We start from the raw sequence: 24,306 nt of genomic DNA on the forward strand, positions 1-24,306 counted from the left end.
TTACCCCTATGGGGTCGGCATTACCCCTATGGGGTCAGCATTAATCCTATGGGGTCAGCCATCCCCTATGGGGTCAGCATTACCCCTATGGGGTCAGCATTAATCCTATGGGGTCAGCCATCCCCTATGGGGTCGGCATTAAACTTATGGGGTCACCATTAATCCTATGGGGTCAGCATTAACCCTATGGGGTCAGCCATCTCCCTATGGGGTCAGCTTTAAACTTATGGGGTCAGCATTACCCCTATGGGGTCAGCATTAATCCTATGGGGTCAGCATTAATCCTATGGGGTCACCTCTACTCTTATGGGGTCAGCTTTACCCCTATGGGGTCAGCATTAATCCTATGGGGTCAGCATTACCCCTACGGGGTTAGCATGAACCCTATGGGGTCAGCCATTCCCTATGGGGTCGGCATTAACCCTATGGGGTCAGCTTTACCTCTATGGGGTCAGCATTAAACTTATGGGGTCAGCATGAACCCTATGGGGTCAGCATTAAACTTATGGGGTCAGCATTAATCCTATGGGGTCAGCATTACCCCTATGGGGTCGGCATTAAACTTATGGGGTCAGCCATCCCCTATGGGGTCAGCATTAACCCTATGGGGTCAGCTTTACCTCTATGGGGTCAGCATTAATCCTATGGGGTCGGCATTAAACTTATGGGGTCAGCATGAACCCTATAGGGTCAGCCATCCCCTATGGGGTCGGCATTAAACTTATGGGGTCAGCATTAACCCTATGGGGTCGGCATTACCCCTATGGGGTCAGCATTAATCCTATGGGGTCAGCATTAAACCTATGGGGTCAGCCATCCCCTATAGGGTCAGCATGAACCCTATGGGGTCAGCATTAAACTTATGGGGTCAGCATGAACCCTATGGGGTCAGCATTAAACTTATGGGGTCACCATTAATCCTATGGGGTCAGCCACCCCCTATGGGGTCAGCTTTAATTCTATGGGGTCAGCTTTACACCTATGGGGTCAGCATTACCCCTATGGGGTCAGCTTTACACCTATGGGGTCAGCATTAATCCTATGGGGTCAGCATTAATCCTATGGGGTCAGCATTAATCCTATGGGGTCAGCTTTACACCTATGGGGTCAGCATTAATCCTATGGGGTCAGCATTAATCCTATGGGGTCAGCTTTACACCTATGGGGTCAGCATTAATCCTATGGGGTCAGCATTAATCCTATGGGGTCAGCATTAATCCTATGGGGTCAGCTTTACACCTATGGGGTCAGCATTAAACTTATGGGGTCAGCATTAATCCTATGGGGTCAGCATTAAACTTATGGGGTCAGCATTACCCCTATGGGGTCAGCATTAATCCTATGGGGTCAGCATTACCCCTATGGGGTCAGCCACCCCCTATGGGGTCAGCATGAACCCTATGGGGTCAGCATTAAACTTATGGGGTCAGCATGAACCCTATAGGGTCAGCATTAAACTTATGGGGTCAGCATTACCCCTATGGGGTCAGCATTAATCCTATGGGGTCAGCATTACCCCTATGGGGTCAGCCACCCCCTATGGGGTCAGCATGAACCCTATGGGGTCAGCATTAAACTTATGGGGTCAGCATGAACCCTATGGGGTCAGCTTTAATCCTATGGGGTCGGCATTAAACTTATGGGGTCAGCATGAACCCTATAGGGTCAGCCATCCCCTATGGGGTCGGCATTAAACTTATGGGGTCAGCCATCCCCTATGGGGTCAGCATTAACCCTATGGGGTCAGCATTAATCCTATGGGGTCAGCATTACCCCTATGGGGTCAGCATTAAACTTATGGGGTCAGCATTAATCCTATGGGGTCAGCATTACCCCTATGGGGTCAGCATTAACCCTATGGGGTCACCATTAAACTTATGGGGTCAGCATGAACCCTATAGGGTCAGCATTAAACTTATGGGGTCAGCATTACCCCTATGGGGTCAGCATTAATCCTATGGGGTCAGCATTACCCCTATGGGGTCAGCCACCCCCTATGGGGTCAGCATGAACCCTATGGGGTCAGCATTAAACTTATGGGGTCAGCCATCCCCTATGGGGTCAGCATGAACCCTATGGGGTCAGCATTAAACTTATGGGGTCACCATTAAACCTATGGGGTCAGCATTAAACTTATGGGGTCAGCATGAACCCTATGGGGTCAGCCATCCCCTATGGGGTCAGCTTTACCCCTATGGGGTCAGCATTAAACTTATGGGGTCAGCATTAATCCTATGGGGTCAGCATTAATCCTATGGGGTCAGCTTTACACCTATGGGGTCAGCATTAATCCTATGGGGTCAGCATTAATCCTATGGGGTCAGCCATCCCCTATAGGGTCAGCATTAATCCTATGGGGTCAGCATTAACCCTATAGGGTCAGCATTAATCCTATGGGGTCAGCATTAATCCTATGGGGTCAGCATGAACCCTATAGGGACAGCTTTACCCCTATGGGGTCAGCATTAATCCTATGGGGTCGGCATTAATCCTATGGGGTCAGCATTAATCCTATGGGGTCAGCCATCCCCTATGGGGTCGGCATTAAACTTATGGGGTCAGCATTAACCCTATGGGGTCAGCATTAAACTTATGGGGTCAGCATGAACCCTATAGGGTCAGCATTAAACTTATGGGGTCAGCCATCCCCTATGGGGTCAGCATGAACCCTATGGGGTCAGCATTAAACTTATGGGGTCACCATTAAACCTATGGGGTCAGCATTAAACTTATGGGGTCAGCATGAACCCTATAGGGTCAGCATTAAACTTATGGGGTCAGCCATCCCCTATGGGGTCAGCATGAACCCTATGGGGTCAGCATTAAACTTATGGGGTCACCATTAAACCTATGGGGTCAGCATTAAACTTATGGGGTCAGCATGAACCCTATGGGGTCAGCCATCCCCTATGGGGTCAGCTTTACCCCTATGGGGTCAGCATTAAACTTATGGGGTCAGCATTAATCCTATGGGGTCAGCATTAAACTTATGGGGTCAGCATTAATCCTATGGGGTCAGCATTAAACTTATGGGGTCAGCTATCCCCTATGGGGTCGGCATTACCCCTATGGGGTCGGCATTAAACTTATGGGGCCAGCCATCCCCTATGGGGTCAGCTTTACCCCTATGGGGTCGGCATTAAACTTATGGGGTCAGCATGAACCCTATGGGGTCAGCATTAAACCTATGGGGTCAGCATTAACCCTATGGGGTCAGCATTAATCCTATGGGGTCACTTCTACCCCTATGGGGTCATCCCTACTCTTATGGGGTCAGCCATCCCCTATGGGGTCAGCATTACCCCTATGGAGTCAGCATTACCCCTATGGGGTCAGCATGAACCCTATAGGGTCAGCCATCCCCTATGGGGTCGGCATTAAACTTATGGGGTCGGCATTACCCCTATGGGGTCAGCATGAACCCTATAGGGTCAGCATTAACCCTATGGGGTCAGCATTAAACTTACGGGGTCAGCATTAACCCTATGGGGTCAGCATTAAACTTATGGGGTCAGCATTAACCCTATGGGGTCGGCATGAACCCTATGGGGTCAGCATTAACCTTATGGGGTCAGCATTAACCCTATGGGGTCAGCATTAATCCTATGGGGTCACTTCTACCCCTATGGGGTCATCCCTACTCTTATGGGGTCAGCCATCCCCTATGGGGTCAGCATTAAACTTATGGGGTAAGCATTAATCCTATGGGGTCAGCCACCCCCTATGGGGTCAGCTTTACCCCTATGGGGTCAGCTTTACACCTATGGGGTCAGCATTAAACTTATGGGGTCAGCCATCCCCTATGGGGTCAGCATGAACCCTATGGGGTCAGCATTAAACTTATGGGGTCACCATTAAACCTATGGGGTCACCATTAATCCTATGGGGTCAGCATTAATCCTATGGGGTCAGCATGAATCCTATGGGGTCAGCATTACCCCTATGGGGTCAGCATTAATCCTATGGGGTCAGCATTAACCCTATGGGGTCAGCATTAAACTTATGGGGTCAGCATTACCCCTATGGGGTCAGCATTAATCCTATGGGGTCGGCATTAAACTTATGGGGTCAGCATTAACCCTATGGGATCAACATTAAACCTATGGGGTCAGCATTACCCCTATGGGGTCAGCATTAAACTTATGGGGTCAGCATTAATCCTATGGGGTCAGCATTAAACTTATGGGGTCAGCATGAACCCTATAGGGTCAGCCATCCCCTATGGGGTCGGCATTAAACTTATGGGGTCAGCATGAACCCTATGGGGTCGGCATTAATCCTATGGGGTCAGCATTAAACTTATGGGGTCAGCATTAATCCTATGGGGTCAGCATTAAACTTATGGGGTCAGCATGAACCCTATAGGGTCAGCCATCCCCTATGGGGTCGGCATTAACCTTATGGGGTCAGCATGAACCCTATGGGGTCAGCATTAAACTTATGGGGTCAGCATTAAACCTATGAGGTCAGCCATCCCCTATGGGGTCAGCATTAACCCTATAGGGTCAGCATTAAACTTATGGGGTCAGCATTAACCCTATGGGGTCAGCATTAACCCTATGGGGTCAGCTTTACCTCTATGGGGTCAGCATTAATCTTATGGGGTCAGCATTAAACCTATGAGGTCAGCCATCCCCTATGGGGTCAGCATTAACCCTATAGGGTCAGCATTAAACTTATGGGGTCAGCATTAACCCTATGGGGTCAGCATTAACCCTATGGGGTCAGCTTTACCTCTATGGGGTCAGCATTAATCTTATGGGGTCAGCATTAATCCTATGGGGTCAGCCATCCCCTATGGGGTCAGCATTAATCCTATGGGGTCAGCTTTACACCTATGGGGTCAGCATTAACCCTATGGGGTCAGCTTTACCTCTATGGGGTCAGCATTAAACTTATGGGGTCAGCATGAACCCTATGGGGTCAGCATTAAACTTATGGGGTCAGCATGAACCCTATAGGGTCAGCATTAATCCTATGGGGTCAGCATTAACCCTATAGGGTCAGCATTAAACTTATGGGGTCAGCATTAACCCTATGGGGTCAGCATTAACCCTATGGGGTCAGCTTTACCTCTATGGGGTCAGCATTAATCTTATGGGGTCAGCATGAACCCTATGGGGTCAGCATTAAACTTATGGGGTCAGCATGAACCCTATAGGGTCAGCCATCCCCTATGGGGTCAGCATTAATCCTATAGGGTCAGCTTTACACCTATGGGGTCAGCATTAAACCTATGGGGTCAGCATTAAACTTATGGGGTCAGCATTAAACCTATGGGGTCAGCCATCCCCTATGGGGTCAGCATTAACCCTATAGGGTCAGCATTAAACTTATGGGGTCAGCATTAACCCTATGGGGTCAGCCATCCCCTATGGGGTCAGCTTTAATCCTATGGGGTCAGCATTAATCCTATGGGGTCAGCATTAACCCTATGGGGTCAGCATTAACCCTATGGGGTCAGCTTTACCTCTATGGGGTCAGCATTAAACTTATGGGGTCGGCATTAACCCTATGGGGTCAGCATTAAACTTATGGGGTCAGCTTTAATCCTATGGGGTCACCATTAAACCTATGGGGTCACCATTAATCCTATGGGGTCAGCATTAATCCTATGGGGTCGGCATTAAACTTATGGGGTCAGCATGAATCCTATGGGGTCAGCATTACCCCTATGGGGTCGGCATTAAACTTATGGGGTCAGCATTAATCCTATGGGGTCAGCCATCCCCTATGGGGTCAGCATTAACCCTATGGGGTCAGCTTTACCTCTATGGGGTCAGCATTAAACTTATGGGGTCAGCATTAATCCTATGGGGTCAGCATTAAACTTATGGGGTCAGCATGAACCCTATAGGGTCAGCCATCCCCTATGGGGTCGGCATTAACCCTATGGGGTCAGCATTAACCTTATGGGGTCAGCCATCCCCTATGGGGTCGGCATTAAACTTATGGGGTCAGCATGAACCCTATGGGGTCAGCCATCCCCTATGGGGTCGGCATTAACCCTATGGGGTCAGCATTAATCCTATGGGGTCAGCATGAACCCTATGGGGTCAGTCATCCCCTATGGGGTCGGCATTAAACTTATGGGGTCGGCATTACCCCTATGGGGTCAGCATGAACCCTATAGGGTCAGCATAAACCCTATGGGGTCACCTCTACCCTTATAGGGTCACCCATCCCCATATAGGGTCACGCCCCGCCCACTTCTTAAAGGCCCCGCCCCCTTCTTAAAGGCCCCGCCCCCCTTCTTAAAGGCCCCGCCCCCCTTCTTAAAGGGCCCTGCCCCCTCATATGCACCACTTCCTATTGGCCCTGCCCCTTTTTAGGCTCCGCCCCCTTCTTCATGGTCCCGCCCCCTTCTTCAAGGCCCCGCCCCTTTCTTTAAAAGCCCCGCCCCCTTCTTAAAGGGCCAGTCCCCTTCTTAAAGGGCTCTGCCCCCTCATATGCACCACTTCCTATTGGCCCTGCCCCTTTTTAGGCTCCGCCCCCTTCTTAAAAGGCCCCGCCCCCTTCTTAAAGGCCCCGCCCCCTTCTTAAAGGGCCAGTCCCCGTCTTAAAGACCCCACCGCCTTCTTAAAAAGCCCCGCCCCCTTCTTAAAGGGTCTGCCCCTTCTTAAAGGGCCACGCCCCTTCTTCAAGGACCACGCCCTCTTCTTAAAGGGCCAGTTCCTATCTTAAGGGCCCCGCCCTCCTCTTAAAGGGCCACACCCCCCTTCTTAAAGGGCCACGCCCCTTCTTAAAGGACCACGCCCCTTCTTAAAGGGCCAGTTCCTATCTTAAGGGCCCCGCCCTCCTCTTAAAGGGCCACACCCCCCTTCTTAAAGGGCCACACCCCTTATTAAAGGGCCCCACCCCCTTCTTAAAGGGCCACACCCCCTTCTTAAAGACCCCTCCCCCTTCTTAAAGGGCCAGTCCCCATCTTAAAGGCTCTGCCCCTTCTTAAAGGGCCAGTCGCCATCTTAAAGGCTCCGCCCCTTCTTAAGGGGCCACACCCCCTTCTTAAAGGGCCCGCACCTTTCTTAAAGGGCCAGTCCCCTTCTTAAAGGGCCACACCCTTCTTAAAGGGGCCACACCCCCTTCTAAAAGGGGCACACCCTTCTTAAAGGCGACGCCCCCTTCTTTAAAAGCCCCGCCCCCTTCTTAAAGGGCCCCGCCCCCTTCTTAAAGGGCCATGCCCCCTTCTTAAAGGGCCACGCCCCCTCTTAAAGACCCCGCCCCCTTCTTCTAAAGCTCCGCCCCCTTCTTAAAGGGTCTTCCCCTTCTTCAAGGGCCATGCCCCTTCTTCAAGGCCACGCCCCCTTCTTAATGGCCCCACCCCCTTCTTTAAAAGCCCCGCCCCCTTCTTAAAGGGCCACGCCCCCTTCTTAAAGAACCACGCCCCCTCTTAAAAGACCCCGCCCCCTTCTTCTAAAGCTCCGCCCCCTTCTTAAAGGGTCTTCCCCTTCTTCAAGGGCCACGCCCCTTCTTCAAGGCCACGCCCCCTTCCTAATGGCCCCACCCCCTTCTTTAAAAGCCCCGCCCCCTTCTTAAAGGGCCAGTCCCCATCTTAAAGACCCCGCCCCCTTCTTTAAATGCCCCGCCCCCTTCTTAAAGGGCCACGCCCCTTCTCCAAGGCCACGCCCCCTTCTTCGAGGCCCCGCCCCCTTCTTAAAAAGCCCCGCCCCCCTTCTTAAAGGGCCACACCCCTTCTCCAAGGCCACGCACCCTTCTTAATGGCCCCGCCCCCCTTCTTAAGGGGCCACGCCCCTTCTCCAAGGCCCCGCCCCCTTCTTCGAGGCCCCGCCCCCTTCTTAAAAAGCCCCGCCCCCCTTCTTAAAGGGCCACACCCCTACCCATGGCTGCGAAGGTCTCCCTGAGGTCGTCCTTATCAATGATGCCATCCCGGTTCTGATCGATCACCGTGAACGCCTGCGGGGATATATATCGCGATATGGGGGGGGCGATAGGGACAATAGGGACATTGGGGGACATTGGGGGACATTGGGGGACATTTGGGGACAATGGGGGACAATAGGGGACATTTGGGGACATTTGGGGACAATAGGGACACATTGGGATATGTGGGGACAATGGGGACATTTGGGGACATTTGGGGGACACAGGGACATTTGGGGACATTTGGGGACAATGGGGGACAATGGGGACACAGGGACATTTGGGGACATTTGGGGACAATGGGGGACAATGGGGGACATTTGGGGACAATGGGGACATTTGGGGACATTTGGGGACACAGGGACATTTGGGGACATTTGGGGACAATGGGGACAATGGGGACATTGGGGGACACAGGGACATTTGGGGACAATGGGGACATTTGGGGACACAGGGACATTTGGGGACATTTGGGGACAATGGGGGACATTTGTGGGACAATGGGGGACAATGGGGACAATGGGGGACACAGGGACATTTGGGAACATTTGGGGACATTTGGGGACAATGGGGACATTTGGGGACAATGGGGGACAATAGGGGACATTTGGGACATTGGGAACATTTGGGGACATTGGGGATATTTGGGGACATTGGGATACGTGGGGGACAATAGGGACATGGGGACATTTGGGGACAATGGGGGACAATGGGGGACAATGGGGGATATTGGGGGAGAATGGGGGACAATGGGGACAATAGGGGCCATATGGGGGGACAATGGGATCACGGGGGGAGAATGGGGGACAATAGGGGACAAAGGGGACAATGGGGGACATTGGGGGACAATGGGGGACAATGGGGGGACAATGGGATCACAAGGGGACAATGGGGGACATTGGGGGACAATGGGGGACAATGGGGGCCATATGGGGGGACAATGGGATAATGGGGGACAATAGGGGACATTGGGGGCACATTGGGGACAATGGGGGACAATGGGGGGACAATAGGGGACAGTGGGGGACAATGGGGGGACAATGGGATCACTGGGGGACAATGGGGAACATTGGGGACAATGGGGGACATTGGGGGACAATGGGGGACAATGGGGGGACAATGGGATCACGGGGGGAGAATGGGGGACAATGGGGTGACGTTGGGGGGGCAGTGGGGGACATTGGGGGACAATGGGGGGACATTGGGGCCAATGGGGGCCATACGTGGATATGGGGACACAGAGATATGGGGACATTGGGGACAATGGGGACATTGGGGACAATAGGGGACAATGGGGGACAATGGGGGGACAATGGGATCACGGGGGGAGCATGGGGGACACTGGGGGACAATGGGGTGACGTTGGGGGGACAGTGGGGGACAATGGGGGACAATGGGGGACAATGGGGGGACAATGGGATCACAGGGGGACAATGGGGGCCATATGGGGGGACAATGGGATCACAGGGGGACAATGGGGGCCATATGGGGGACAATGGGGGACAATGGGGGGAAGTTGGGGGGACATTGGGGACAATGGAGGGACAATGGGGGACATTGGGGGACAATGGGGGGACAATGGGATCACAGGGGGACAATGGGGGCCATATGGGGGACAATGGGGAGACAATGGGGGACAATAGGGGACATTGGGGGCACATTGGGGACAATGGGGGCCATATGGGGGACAATGGGGGAACAATGGGGGACAATGGGGGACAATGGGGGGACAATGGGATCACAAGGGGACAATGGGGGCCATATGGGGGACAATGGGGGAACAATGGGGGACAATAGGGGACATTGGGGACAATGGGGGACAATGGGGGAACAATGGGATCACAAGGGGACAATGGGGGACATTGGGGGACAATGGGGGACAATGGGGGCCATATGGGGGGACAATGGGATAATGGGGGACAATAGGGGACATTGGGGGCACATTGGGGACAATGGGGGACAATGGGGGGACAATAGGGGACAGTGGGGGACAATGGGGGGACAATGGGATCACTGGGGGACAATGGGGAACATTGGGGACAATGGGGGACATTGGGGGACAATGGGGGACAATGGGGGGACAATGGGATCACGGGGGGAGAATGGGGGACAATGGGGTGACGTTGGGGGGGCAGTGGGGGACATTGGGGGACAATGGGGGGACATTGGGGCCAATGGGGGCCATACGTGGATATGGGGACACAGGGATATGGGGACATTGGGGACATTGAGGGACATTGAGGGACACTGGGGGACAATGGGGTCCATATGGGGGGACAATGGGATCACGGGGGGAGAATGGGGGACACTGGGGGACAATGGGGGGACAATGGGATCACGAGGGGACATTGGGGGACAATGGGGGACAATGGGATCACAGGGGGACAATGGGGGCCATATGGGGGACAATGGGGGAACAATGGGGGACAATGGGGGGACATTGGGGACAATGGGGGACAATGGGGGACAATGGGGGACAATGGGGGCCATATGGGGGGACAATGGGATCACGGGGGACAATAGGGGACATTGGGGGCACATTGGGGACAATGGGGGACAATGGGGGGGCAATGGGATCACGAGGGGACATTGGGGGACAATGGGGGACAATGGGATCACAGGGGGACAATGGGGGCCATATGGGGGAGAATGGGGGAGAATGGGGGACAATGGGATAATGGGGGACAATAGGGGACATTGGGGGACATTGGGGGACAATGGGGGGACAATGGGGTCACTGGGGGACAATGGGGGCCATATGGGGGGACAATGGGGGGACAATGGGGGACAGTGGGGGACATTGGGGGACAATGGGGGGACATTGGGGCCAATGGGGGCCATACGTGGATATGGGGACACAGGGATATGGGGACATTGGGGACATTGGGGACATTGGGGGGAGGGGAGAGAGGAGGAGGTGCCCCCCCCACCCCCACCCCCCCTTTAAGGGACAGCTGCACCCTGAAGGTGTCACCCGACCCCGGAGCGGGGACAGCTGGAGGACCAAAATAGGGACCCTACACCCCCCCAGAAATGTCACCCCCACCCCAAAAGCGTCACCCGACCCCAAAAGCGTCACCAAGACCCCAAAAAGGGGCGGCGGCGGCCCCCCAACCCCCCACCCTTGGAATGGAAACCGGAGCCTGCAGGAATTGGGACAGCTGGCCTCGAATGTCAGCAAGACCCCAAAAGTGTCACCACGGCCCTAAAAGTGTCACCAGGACCCTAAAAGTGTCACCAGGACCCTAAAAGCGTCACCCCAAACCCAAAAGTCTCACTTGAACCCCCAAAGTGTCACCAAGACCCCAAAGTGTCACCAGGACCCTAAAAGTGTCACCACGACCCTAAAAGCGTCACCCCAAACCCAAAAGTGTCACCAGGACCCTAAAAGTGTCACTTGAAACCCCAAAGTGTCACCACGAACCCAAAAGTGTCACCAAGACCCTAAAAGCATCACCCTAAATTCAGAAGTGTCACCACGACCCCATAAAGTGTCACCCAGACCCTAAAAGTGTCACCACGGCCCTAAAAGTGTCACCACGACCCTAAAAGCGTCACCCCAAACCCAAGACCCCAAAACTGTCGCTTGAACCCCCAAAGTGTCACCACGACCCCAAAAGTGTCACCAGGACCCTAAAAGTGTCACCAGGACCCCAAAAGCGTCACCCCAAACCCAAAAGTCTCACTTGAACCCTAAAAGTGTCACCACGACCCTAAAAGCAGCATCCCAAACCCAAAAGTGTCACCACGACCCCAAAAGTGTCACCAAGGCCCTAAAAGCGTCGCCACGGCCCTAAAAGTGTCACCACGACCCCATAAAGTGTCACCAAGGCCCTAAAAGCGTCATCCTAAACTCAGAAGTGACACCATGACCCCATAAAGTGTCACCACGGCCCTAAAAGTGTCACCAAGACCCTAAAAGCGTCACCCCAAACCCAAAAGTCTCACTTGAAACCCCAAAGTGTCACCAAGACCCCAAAAGTGTCACTTGAACCCCCAACGTGTCACAAAGACCCCAAAAGTGTCACCAAGACCCTAAAAGCGTCATCCCAAACCCAAGACCCCAAAACTGTTGCTTGAACCCCCAAAGTGTCACCATGACCCCAAAAGTGTCACCAAGACCCTAAAAGTGTCAATTGAACTCCCAAAGACCCCATAGATCCCCATAGTGCCCCATAGAAACCCCATAGAGCCCCATAGAGACCCCATAGAGACCCCATAGAAACCCCATAGAGCCCCATAGAGCCCCATAGAAACCCCATAGAAACCCCATAGAGACCCATAGAAACCCCATAGAAACCCCATAGAGACCCATAGAACCCCATAGAAACCCCATAGATCCCTATAGAAACCCCTTAGAGCCCCATAGAGACGCATAGAGCCCCATAGAGCCCCATAGAAACCCCATAGAGCCCCATAGAGACGCATAGAGCCCCATAGAGCCCCATAGAGACCCCATAGAGCCCCATAGAGCCCTATAGAAACCCCATAGAAACCCCATAGAGCCCCATAGAGACGCATAGAGCCCCATAGAGCCCCATAGAGACCCCATAGAGACCCCATAGAGACCCCATAGATCCCTATAGAAACCCCATAGAGCCCTATAGAAACCCCATAGAGACCCCATAGAGCCACATAGAGACCCCATAGAAACCCCATAGAGACCCATAGAACCCCATAGAAACCCCATAGAAACCCCACAGAGACCCCATAGAGCCCCATAGAGCCCCATAGAAACCCCATAGCAACCCCATAGAGACCCCATAGAGCCCCATAGAAACCCCACAGAGACCCCATAGAGCCCCATAGAAACCCCATAGAGACCCCATAGAAACCCCATAGAAACCCCATAGAGCCCCATAGAGCCCCATAGAGACCCATAGAGACCCCATAGAGCCCCATAAAGCCCCATAGAAACCCCATAGATCCCTATAGAAACCCCTTAGAGCCCCATAGAGACGCATAGAGCCCCATAGAGCCCCATAGAGCCCCATAGAGACCCCATAGAAACCCCATAGAAACCCCATAGAGCCCCATAGATCCCCACAGAGACCCCATAGAAACCCCATAGAGCCCCATAGAGCCCCATAGAAACCCCATAGAAACCCCATAGAGCCCCATAGATCCCCACAGAGACCCCATAGAGCCCCATAGAGACCCCATAGAGACCCCACAGAGACACACCCCCCCAATTAATTCCCCCCCCCAATTAAGGCACCCCCCCCTAATTAATCCCCCTCCCCCCAATTAAGCCACCCCCCCCTCCCCAATTAATCCCCCCCCCCAATTAAGGCACCCCCCCCCCCAAATTAACCCCTCCCCCAATTAAGCCACCCCCCCCCCAATTAATCCCCCCCCCAATTAAGCCACTCCCCCCTCCCTAATTAATCCCCCCCCCCAATTAAGGCACCCCCCCCCAATTAATCCCCCCCCCCTCCCTAATTAATCCCCCCCCCAATTAAGGCACCCCCCCCCCAATTAATCCCCCCCCCTAATTAAGGCACCCCGCCCCCCTAATTAATTCCCCCTCCCTAATTAATCCCCCCCCCCAATTAAGGCACCCCCCCAATTAATTGCCCCCCCTCCCAATTAATTCCCCCCCCAATTAAGGCACCCCCCCCCCAATTAATCCCCCCCCCCCCATTTAAGCCACCCCCCCCCCCCTAATTAATCCCCCCCCCCAATTAAAGCACACCCCCCCTAATTAATCCCCCCCCCCAATTAAGCCACCCCCCCTCCAATTAATCCCCCCCGCCCAATTAAGCCACCCCCCCCCCCCCTAATTAATCCCCCCCCAATTAAGGCACCTCTTTGAACTCCTGGATCTGGGTCTGATCGAACATGGAGAAAACGTTGGAGGAGCCCTCGGCCGCGCGGCGCTTCGCCTTCTTGGGGGCCTGGGGGGGGTCGTGGGGGGGGGGGGGGGGTCAGTGGGGTCAGATGTGGGGCGGGGGGGGTCGTGGGGGGGTCAAATGTGTGGGGCAGGGGGTCGTGGGGGGGTCGTGGGGGGGTCAAATGTGTGGGGCAGGGGGGCAGGGGGGGTCAGTGGGGGGGGCTGGGGGGTCAGATGTGTGGGGCAGGGGGTCGTGGGGGGGTCAGATGTGGGGCAGGGGGTCGTGGGGGGGTCAAATGTGTGGGGCAGGGGAGCTTGGGGGGGGCTGGGGGGGTCAGATGTGTGGGGCAGGGGGTCGTGGGGGGGTCTGGGGGGGGTCTGGGGGGGTCGGGGGGGGGATCAGTGGAGTCAGATGTGGGGGGGGGTCGTGGGGGGGTCAGATGTGTGGGGCAGGGGGGCTGGGGGGGTCTTAGGGGGGGTTTGGGGGGGGTTGGGGGTCAGATGTGTGGGGCAGGGGGTCGTGGGGGGCTTGTGGGGGGGGTCAGATGTGTAGGGCAGGGGGGCTGGGGGGGTCCTAGGGGGGGTTTGGGGGGGGCTGGGGGGTCAGATGTGTGGGGCAGGGGGTCATGAGGGGGTCTAGGGGGGGGCTGGGGGGTCAAATGTGTGGGGCAGGGGGTCGTGGGGGGGTCAGATGTGGGGCAGGGGGTCATGGGGGGATCAAATGTGTGGGGCAGGGGGTCGTGGGGGGGTTGTGGGGGGGGCAGATGTGGGGGGCAGGGGGTCGTGGGGGGGGTCTGGGGGGGTCAGATGTGGGGCAGGGGGTCGTGGGGGGGTCAAATGTGTGGGGCAGGGCAGCTTGGGGGGGGCTAGGGGGTTAGTGGGGTCAGATGTGGGGGGGGGGTCGTGGGGGGGTCGTGGGGGGGGGGCTGGGGGGTCAAACGTGTGGGGCGGGGGGGCTGGGGGGGTCCTAGGGGGGGTTTGGGGGGTCGTGGGGGGGGGGTCATTGGGGTCAGATGTGGGGCAGGGGGTCGTGGGGGGGTCTGGGGGGGTCAGATGTGTGGGGCAGGGGGGCTGGGGGATCCTGGGGGGGGTCGTGGGGGGGGGGGGGGGGGGTCAGTGGGGTCAGATGTGGGGCGGGGGGGGTCGTGGGGGGGTCGTGGGGGGGTCAAATGTGTGGGGCAGGGGGGCTTGGGGGGGGCTGGGGGGTCAGATGTGTGGGGTAGGGGGGCTGGGGGGGTCCTGGGGGGGTCTGGGGGGGGTCATGGGGGGGTCAGTGGGGTCAGATGTGGGGGGGGGGTCGGGGGGGGTCGTGGGGGGGGCTGGGGGGGTCAAATGTGTGGGGCAGGGGGTCGTGGGGGGGTTGTGGGGGGGGGCTGGGGGGGTCAAATGTGTGGGGCAGGGGGTCGTGGGGGGGTCAGATGTGTGGGGCAGGGGGGGCTGGGGGGGTCGTGGGGGGGGGTCAGAGGGGTCAGATGTGGGGCAAGGGGTCGTGGGGGGGTCGTGGGGGGGTCAGATGTGGGGCAGGGGGGCTGGGGGGGTCCTAGGGGGGTTTGGGGGGGGCTGGGGGGTCAGATGTGTGGGGCAGGGGGGGTCGTGGGGGGGCCTGGGGGGGGGTCAGTGGGGTCAGATGTGGGGCAGGGGGTCGTGGGGGGGTGGGGGGGGGGGAATTGGGGGGGGGGCTGGGAGAGAATGGGGGAAATTTGGGGGTCTTTTGGGGGGGGTCCATGGGGGTCTTTTGGGGGGGGGGTCTTTGGGGGGGGCTTCTATGGGGTTCTATGGGGAAAATTGGGGGGGGGTCTTTGGGGGGGGCTTCTATGGGGTTCTATGGGGAAAATTGGGGGGGGGTTTTTGGGGGGGGGTCCTTGGGGGGCTTCTATGGGGAAAATCGGGGGGGGGTCTTTGGGGGGGGCTTCTATGGGGTTCTATGGGGAAAATTGGGGGGGGTCTTTTGGGGGGGGGGCCGTGGGGGGTTTCTATGGGGAAAATTGGGGGGGGGTCTTTTGGGGGGGGTTCGCGGGGGTCTTTTGGGGGGGGGTCTTTTTGGGGGGGGCTTCTATGGGGTTTCTATGGGGAAAATTGGGGAGGGGTCTTTTGGGGGGGGGTCTTTGGGGGGCTTCTATGGGGAAAATCGGGGGGGTCTTTGGGGGGGGCTTCTATGGGGAAAATAGGGGGGGGGTCTTTGGGGGGGGGCTTCTATGGGGTTTCTATGGGGAAAATCGGGGGGGGGTCTTTAGGGGGGGGTCCGTGGGGGTCATTTGGGGGGGGGGTCTTTGGGGGGGGCTTCTATGGGGTTCTATGGGGAAAATTGGGGGGGGGTCTTTGGGGGGGAGCTTCTATGGGGTTCTATGGGGAAAATTGGGGGGGGGGTTTTGGGGGGGGGTCCTTGGGGGGTTTCTATGGGGAAAATCGGGGGGGGGTCTTTAGGGGGGGCTTCTATGGGGTTCTATGGGGAAAATCGGGGGGGGGTCTTTAGGGGGGGCTTCTATGGGGTTCTATGGGGAAAATAGCGGGGGTCGTTGGGGGGCTTCTATGGGGAAAATTGGGGGGGGGTCTTTTGGGGGGGGGTCCGTGGGGGTCTATGGGGGAAATTTGGGGTCTTTTGGGGGGTCTTTGGGGTCTTCTATGGGGTTCTATGGGGAAAATCGGGGGGGGGTCGTTGGGGGGGGGGTCGTTGGGGGGCTTCTATGGGGAAAATAGGGGGGGGGTCTTTTGGGGGGGGGTCCGTGGGGGTCTATGGGGGAAATTTGGGGTCTTTTGGGGGGGGTCTTTGGGGTCTTCTATGGGGTTTTACGGGGAAAATCGGGGGGGTCTTTTGGGGGGGGCTTCTATGGGGTTCTATGGGGAAAATCGGGGGGGGGGTCTTTTGGGGGGGGGTCCGCGAGGGTCTTTTGGGGGAAATTTGGGGTCTTTTGGGGGGGGTCTTTGGGGTCTTCTATGGGGTTTTATGGGGAAAATCGGGGGGGGGTCGTTGGGGGGGGGTCGTTGAGGGGGGGTCGTTGGGGGGTTTCTATGGGGAAAATCGGAGGGGGGGTCTTTTGGGGTTTCCCCCCCCCCCCCCACTCACCATAGTGCTGCTCTCAGTGGGGTCGCGGTGGCGTCGCTATGGGGCCGTTATGGGGCCGTTATGGGGCGGCCCTTTTATTGCCCCCATAAAGGAGGGGGGGGGGGGATGGGGGGGGGGTGGGGACGGACCCAAAATAGAAGCGGGGGGGGGAGGGGAGGGGGTGGGTGGGTGGGGGGGGGGGGGGATGGGGGGCGCCCCACAGCGCCCTATAAGGAGTGGGGCTAAAGATAGCCGGACCCACAGCTGCCCTATTGCTGAGCTGTAGGGTGAGACGGAGATCCCATAAACGCCCCAGAGAGAAACCCCATAAAGACCCCATAAAGATCCCATAAAGACCCCAGTGAGAAATCCCATAGAGACCCCATAGAGATCCCATAAAGACCCCATAGAGAAACCCCATAGACACCCCATAAAGACTCCATAGAGAAACCCCATAGAGAGACCCTATAGAGAAACCCATAGAGACCCCATAAAGACCCCATAGAGATCCTATAAAGACCCCATAGAGACCCCATAGAGAAACCCCACAAAGAAACCCCATAAAGACCCCATAAAGATTTCATAGAGAAATCCCATAGAGACCCCATAGAGACCCCATAGAGAAACCCCATAAAGACCCCATAGAGAAACCCCATAAAGACCCCATAAAGACCCCATAGAGAAACCCCATAAAGACCCCATAGAGACCCCATAGGGTCCCCATAGAGAAACCCCATAGAGAGACCCCATAGAAACCCCATAGAGAAACCCCATAGAGACCCCATAGAGACCCCATAGGGAGACCCATAGAGACCCCATAAAGACCCCATAGAGATCCTATAAAGACCCCATAGAGAAATCCCATAGAGATCCCATAAAGATCCCATAGAGAAACCCCATAGAGACCCCATAGAGATCCTATAAAGATCCCATAGAGAAATCCCATAGAGACCCCATAGAGATCCTATAAAGACCCCATAGAGACCCCATAGGGTCCCCATAGAGAAACCCCATAGAGAGACCACATGGAGATCCCATAAAGACCCCATAGAGAAACCCCATAAAGACCCCATAGAGACCCCATAGAGATCCTATAAAGATCCCATAGAGAAACCCCATAAAGACCCCATAGAGAAATCCCATAGAGAAACCCCATAGAGACCCCATAGAGATCCTATAAAGATCCCATAGAGAAATCCCATAGAGACCCCATAGAGACCCCATAGAGAGACCCCATAAATAGACCCCATAAAGACCCCATAGAAACCCCACTGAGACCCCATAGAGAAACCCATAGAGAAACCCCATAGAGACCCCATAGAAACCCCATAGAAACCCCATAGAGACCCCATAGGGATCAATAGTGCCCCATAGAGACCCCATAGAGACCCCATAGAGACCCCATAGAGACCCCATAGAAACCCCATAGAAACCCCATAGAACCCCACTGACCCCATAGAGACCCACAGCGCCCCATAGAGCCCAACAGCGCTGCCCCATAGATCTCAGTCCCCTGCCCCATAGCGCTGCCCCATAGATCTCAGTCCTCTGCCCTATAGCGCTGCCCCATAGATCTCAGCCTCCTGCCCCATAGCGCTGCCCCATAGATCTCAGTCCTCTGCCCTATAGCGCTGCCCCATAGATCTCAGCCTCCTGCCCCATAGCGCTGCCCCATAGCGCTGCCCCATAGATCTCAGCCCCCTGCCCCATAGCGCTGCCCCATAGCGCCCCACTGTCCCCATTTTTCCCATCAGGACTCCATTTCCCAGAACCCCCCGCGCTGCCGCACAGCGCCCCCATTTCCGGTGACGTCACCGCCGCGCCGGAAGTAGGATGGGCAGAGAGCGAGAGAACCCGAATCACGTGAGAGGGAAAGTCACGTGAGCAGAGGTCACGTGGCGGGCGGTGGCGGCGGCGATCGTGGGGGGTAATTGGGGGTCACGTGGGGCGCTGTGGGGTCTATGGGGCGCTGGGGGGCTGGGGGTTATGGGGTCTCTATGGGGTCTGTGGGGCGGCTGGGGGTTATGGGGTCTCTATGGGGTCTCTATGGGGTCTCTATGGGGTCTCTATGGGGTCTATGGGGCGGCTGGGGGTTATGGGGTCTCTATGGGGTCTGTGGGGCGGCTGGGGGGTTATGGGGTCTCTATGGGGTTGATATGGGGTCTGTGGGGCGGCTGGGAGTTATGGGGTCCATATGGGGCGGCTGGGTCTCTATGGGGTCTCTATGGGGTCTATGGGGCAGCTGGGGGGTTATGGGTCCATATGGGGTCTCTATGGGGTCCTTATGGGGTCCTTATGGGGTCTGTATGGGGTCTGTGGGGCAGCTGGGGGGTTATGGGGTCTCTATGGGGTCTCTATGGGGTTTCTCTATGGGGACTCTATGGAGTCTGTGGGGCGGCTGGGGGGTTATGGGGTCTCTATGGGGTCTCTGTGGGGTCTATGGGGCAGCTGGGGGGTTATGGGGTCTCTATGGGGCGGCTGGGGGGTTATGGGGTCTCTATGGGGTCTCTATGGGGTCTGTGGGGCTGGGGGTTATGGGGTCTCTATGGGGTCTATGGGGCAGCTGGGGGGTTATGGGGTCCATATGGGGCGGCTGGAGGGTTATGGGGTCTCTATGGGGTCTCTATGGGGTCTATGGGGCGGCTGGGGGGTTATGGGGTCTCTATGGGGCGCTGGGGGGCCGGGGGTTATGGGGTCTCTATGGGGTCTATGGGGCGGCTGGGGGTTATGGGGTCTCTATGGGGTCTGTGGGGCGGCTGGGGGGTTATGGGGTCTCTATGGGGTCTGTGGGGCGGCTGGGGGGTTTTGGGGTCTCTATGGGGTCTGTGGGGCGGCTGGGGGTTATGGGGTCTCTATGGGGTCTCTATGGGGTCTATGGGGCGGCTGGGGGGTTATGGGGTCTCTATGGGGTCTGTGGGGCTGGGGGTTATGGGGTCTCTATGGGGTCTGTGGGGCAGCTGGGGGTTATGGGGTCTCTATGGGGTCGATATGGGGTCTTTGGGGCGACTGGGGGTTATGGGGTCCATATGGGGCAGCTGGGGGGTTATGGGGTCTCTATGGGGTCTCTATGGGGTCCATATGGGGCGGCTGGGGGTTATGGGGTCTCTATGGGGTCGATATGGGGTCTGTGGGGCGGCTGGGTGGTTATGGGGTCTCTATGGGGTCTCTATGGGGTCCATATGGGGCGGCTGGGGGGTTATGGGGTCTCTATGGTGTCTATGGGGTCCATGTGGGGTCTCTATGGGGTCTGTGGGGCGGCTGGGGGTTATGGGGTCTCTATGGGGTCTGTGGGGCAGCTGGGGGGTTATGGGGTCCATATGGGGCGGCTGGGGGGTTATGGGGTCTCTATGGGGTCTCTATGGGGTCTGTGGGGCGGCTGGGGGGTTTTGGGGTCTCTATGGGGTCTGTGGGGCGGCTGGGGGTTATGGGGTCTCTATGGGGTCTCTATGGGGTCTATGGGGCGGCTGGGGGGTTATGGGGTCTCTATGGGGTCTGTGGGGCTGGGGGTTATGGGGTCTCTATGGGGTCTGTGGGGCAGCTGGGGGTTATGGGGTCTCTATGGGGTCGATATGGGGTCTTTGGGGCGACTGGGGGTTATGGGGTCCATATGGGGCAGCTGGGGGGTTATGGGGTCTCTATGGGGTCTCTATGGGGTCCATATGGGGCGGCTGGGGGTTATGGGGTCTCTATGGGGTCGATATGGGGTCTGTGGGGCGGCTGGGTGGTTATGGGGTCTCTATGGGGTCTCTATGGGGTCCATATGGGGCGGCTGGGGGGTTATGGGGTCTCTATGGTGTCTATGGGGTCCATGTGGGGTCTCTATGGGGTCTGTGGGGCGGCTGGGGGTTATGGGGTCTCTATGGGGTCTGTGGGGCAGCTGGGGGGTTATGGGGTCCATATGGGGCGGCTGGGGGGTTATGGGGTCTCTATGGGGTCTCTATGGGGTCTATGGGGCGGCTGGGGGTTATGGGGTCTCTATGGGGTCTCTATGGGGTCTGTGGGGCGGCTGCGGGTTATGGGGTCTAGATGGGGTCTATATGGAGTCCATATGGGGCGGCTGGGGGTTATGGGGTCTATGGGGTGGACGTAGGATCTATGGGGCTGGGGGTTATGGGGGCTGTATGGGGGCTGTATGGGGTCTATTGGGTGGCTGGGGGTTATGGGGTCTCTATGGGGTCTCTATGGGGCAGCTGGGGGTTATGGGGTCTGTGGGGTCTCTATGGGGCAGCTGGGGGGTTATGGGGTCTGTGGGGTCTATAGGGGGTCCATATGGGGTCTGTGGGGCGGCTGGGGGGTTATGGGGTCTGTATGGGGTCTGTATGGGGTCTGTAGGGCAGCTGGGGGTTATGGGGTCTCTATGGGTGTGGGGTCTGTGGGGCAGCTGGGGGTTATGGGGTCTCTATGGGGTCTGTGGGGCAGCTGGGGGGTTAAGGGGTCTCTATGGGGTCTGTGGGGCAGCTGGGGGGTTATGGGGTCCATATGGGGCGGCTGGGGGGTTATGGGGTCTCTATGGGGTCCATATGGGGCTGGGGGTTATGGGGTCTCTATGGGGTCTGTGGGGCGGCTGGGGGGTTATGGGGTCCATATGGGGCGGCTGGGGGGTTATGGGGTCTATATGGGGTCCATATGGGGCTGGGGGTTATGGGGTCTCTATGGGGTCTGTGGGGCGGCTGGGGGGTTATGGGGTCCATATGGGGCGGCTGGGGGGTTATGGGGTCTATATGGGGTCTATGGGGTCCATATGGGGTCTCTATGGGGTCTATGGGGCAGCTGGGGGTTATGGGGTGTGTATGGGGTCTGTGGGGCTGGGGGTTATGGGGTCTCTATGGGGTCTGTGGGGCGGCTGGGGGTTATGGGGTCTCTATGGGGCAGCTGGGGAGTTATGGGGTCTGTGGGGTCTCTATGGGGTCTCTATGGGGCAGCTGGGGAGTTATGGGGTCTGTGGGGTCTCTATGGGGTCCATATGGGGTCTGTGGGGCGGATGTGGGGTCTATGGGGTGGATATGGGCTCTATGGGGCTGGAGAACTTTGGGGCAGAATCTATGGGTCCGGGCTCTATGGGGCAGGAGATCTGTGGGGCTGGGCTCTATGGGGCAGAATCTATGGGGCTGGAGATCTATGGGGCTGGGCTCTATGGGACTGAAGATCTATGGGGCTGGGCTTTGGAGATCTATGGGTCTGGGCTCTATGGGGCAGAATCTATGGGTCCAGGATCGATGGGGCTGGAGATCTATGGGGCAGAATCTATGGGACTGAAGATCTATGGGGTTAGGCTCTATGGGGCTGGAGATCTATGGGGCTGGGATCTATGGGGCAGAATCTATGGGGCTGGGCTCTGGAGATCTATGGGGCAGGATCTATGGGTCTGGGCTCTATGGGACTGGAGATCTATGGGGCAGGAGATCTATGGGACTGAAGATCTATGGGTCTGGGCTCTATGGGGCAGAATCTATGGGGCTGGGCTCTATGGGACTGAAGATCTATGGGGCTGGGCTTTGGAGATCTATGGGGCAGGATCTATGGGGCTGGGCTCTATGGGGCAGAATCTATGGGTCTGGGATCTATGGGGCAGAATCTATGGGGCTGGGCTCTATGGGACTGAAGATCTATGGGTCTGGAGATCTATGGGGCAGAATCTATGGGGCTGGAGATCTATGGGGCTGGGCTCTATGGGGCAGAATCTATGGGTCTGGGATCTATGGGGCAGAATCTATGGGGCTGGGCTCTATGGGTCTGAAGATCTATGGGTCTGGGCTCAATGGGGCAGAATCTATGGGACTGGAGATCTATGGGTCTGGGATCTATGGGGCAGAATCTATGGGGCTGGGCTCTGGAGATCTATGGGGCAGGATCTATGGGTCTGGGCTCTATGGGACTGGAGATCTATGGGGCAGGAGATCTATGGGACTGAAGATCTATGGGTCTGGGCTCTATGGGGCAGAATCTATGGGGCTTGGCTCTATGGGACTGAAGATCTATGGGGCAGGCTCTATGGGGCTGGAGATCTATGGGGCTGGGCTCTATGGGGCAGAATCTCTGGGGCTGGAGAGCTATGGGTCTGGAGATCTCTGGGGCTGGGCTCAGTGGGGCAGGATCTATGGGGCTGGGCTCTATGGGGCAGAATCTCTGGGGCTGGGATCTCTGGGGCTGGGCTCTATGGGGCAGAATCTATGGGACTGGAGATCTATGGGGCTGGAGAGCTATGGGTCTGGATAATCCGTGGGTCTGGGCTCAATGGGGCAGAATCTATGGGTCTGGAGATCTCTGGGGCTGGGCTCTATGGGGCAGAATCTATGGGTCTGGAGATCTCTGGGGCTGGGCTCTATGGGGCAGAATCTATGGGTCTGGAGATCTATGGGGCTGGGCTCTATGGGGCAGAATCTCTGGGGCTGGGCTCTATGGGTCTGGAGATCTATGGGTCTGGGCTCTATGGGGCAGAATCTATGGGGCTGGAGATCTATGGGGCTGGGCTCTATGGGACTGAAGATCTATGGGGCTGGGCTTTGGAGATCTATGGGGCAGGCTCTATGGGGCTGGGCTCTATGGGGCAGAATCTATGGGTCTGGGATCTATGGGGCAGAATCTATGGGGCTGGGCTCTATGGGTCTGAAGATCTATGGGTCTGGGCTCAATGGGGCAGAATCTATGGGACTGGAGATCTATGGGTCTGGGATCTATGGGGCAGAATCTATGGGGCTGGGCTCTGGAGATCTATGGGGCAGGATCTATGGGTCTGGGCTCTATGGGACTGGAGATCTATGGGGCAGGAGATCTATGGGACTGAAGATCTATGGGTCTGGGCTCTATGGGGCAGAATCTATGGGGCTGGGCTCTATGGGACTGAAGATCTATGGGGCTGGGCTTTGGAGATCTATGGGGCAGAATCTCTGGGGCTGGGCTCTATGGGGCAGAATCTATGGGGCAGAATCTATGGGTCAGAAACGCGTTTATCCCCCAGGCTGCCCCACATGGCGTCGCTTTTGGGGCCGGAGCTGCGGCGCCCCGATGACACGACGGGGGACGGCCGGTGCCCCACAACCCAGCCCCATAGCGGCCCGCCCCATAGCGACCTGCCCCATAGCGGCCCGCCCCATAGCGGCCTGCCCCATAGCGTCACCCCACGGCGCGCGCGGCTGACGGTGGCGGTGCTGTGTTACATCAACCTGCTCAACTACATGGACCGCTTCACCGTCGCAGGTGGGGGGCGGATGTGGGGCAGGTGTGGGGCGGGTGGGGGGTGGATGTGGGTTGGGTGTGGGGTCGGGTATGGGGTGGATGTGGGGCGGATGTGGGGTCGGGTGTGGGGCGGATGTGGGGTCGGGTATGGGGTGGATGTGGGGCAGATGTGGGGCAGATGGGGGGTCGGGTGTGGGGCGGATGTGGGGCGGATGTGGGGCAGATGGGGGGTCGGGTATGGGGTGGATGTGGGGGCGGATATGGGGTTGGGTATGGGGTTAGTTATGGGGCGGATGTGGGGTCACGTATGGGGTCGGGTATGGGGCGGATGTGGGGCGGATGTGGGGTGGATGTGGGGTCAGGTGTGGGGCGG

At 57.2% G+C, this 24,306-nt stretch overlaps 2 protein-coding genes across 2 annotated transcripts in view; one reads left to right on the forward strand and one right to left on the reverse strand.

The window, feature by feature from the left end:
* The window catches only part of LOC149913238 (myosin regulatory light chain 11), a 32,664-nt gene extending 15,782 nt beyond the window's left edge, over window positions 1–16,882 (reverse strand). The window contains exons 1-3 of the mRNA XM_090130402.1: window positions 16,779–16,882; window positions 13,689–13,778; window positions 7,839–7,914 (exon numbers count right to left, since the gene is read on the reverse strand). Of these exons, the coding sequence (XP_089986528.1) occupies window positions 7,839–7,914; window positions 13,689–13,778; window positions 16,779–16,781 (169 nt within the window). The 5' untranslated portion in view covers window positions 16,782–16,882. The remainder of the gene's footprint in view (window positions 1–7,838; window positions 7,915–13,688; window positions 13,779–16,778) is intronic.
* Window positions 16,883–18,310: 1,428 nt separating this feature from the next.
* Window positions 18,311–24,306, forward strand: part of SPNS1 (SPNS lysolipid transporter 1, lysophospholipid) — a 44,925-nt gene continuing 38,929 nt past the window's right edge. Inside the window, exons 1-2 of the mRNA XM_090130488.1 lie at window positions 18,311–18,684; window positions 23,716–23,954. Coding sequence (XP_089986614.1) covers window positions 23,726–23,954 — 229 coding nt within the window. The 5' untranslated portion in view covers window positions 18,311–18,684; window positions 23,716–23,725. The remainder of the gene's footprint in view (window positions 18,685–23,715; window positions 23,955–24,306) is intronic.

Source organism: Phasianus colchicus, chromosome 40 (genome assembly GCF_987193195.1).
Source record: "Phasianus colchicus chromosome 40, bPhaCol1.hap1.1, whole genome shotgun sequence".
Lineage (NCBI taxonomy): Eukaryota > Metazoa > Chordata > Aves > Galliformes > Phasianidae > Phasianus > Phasianus colchicus.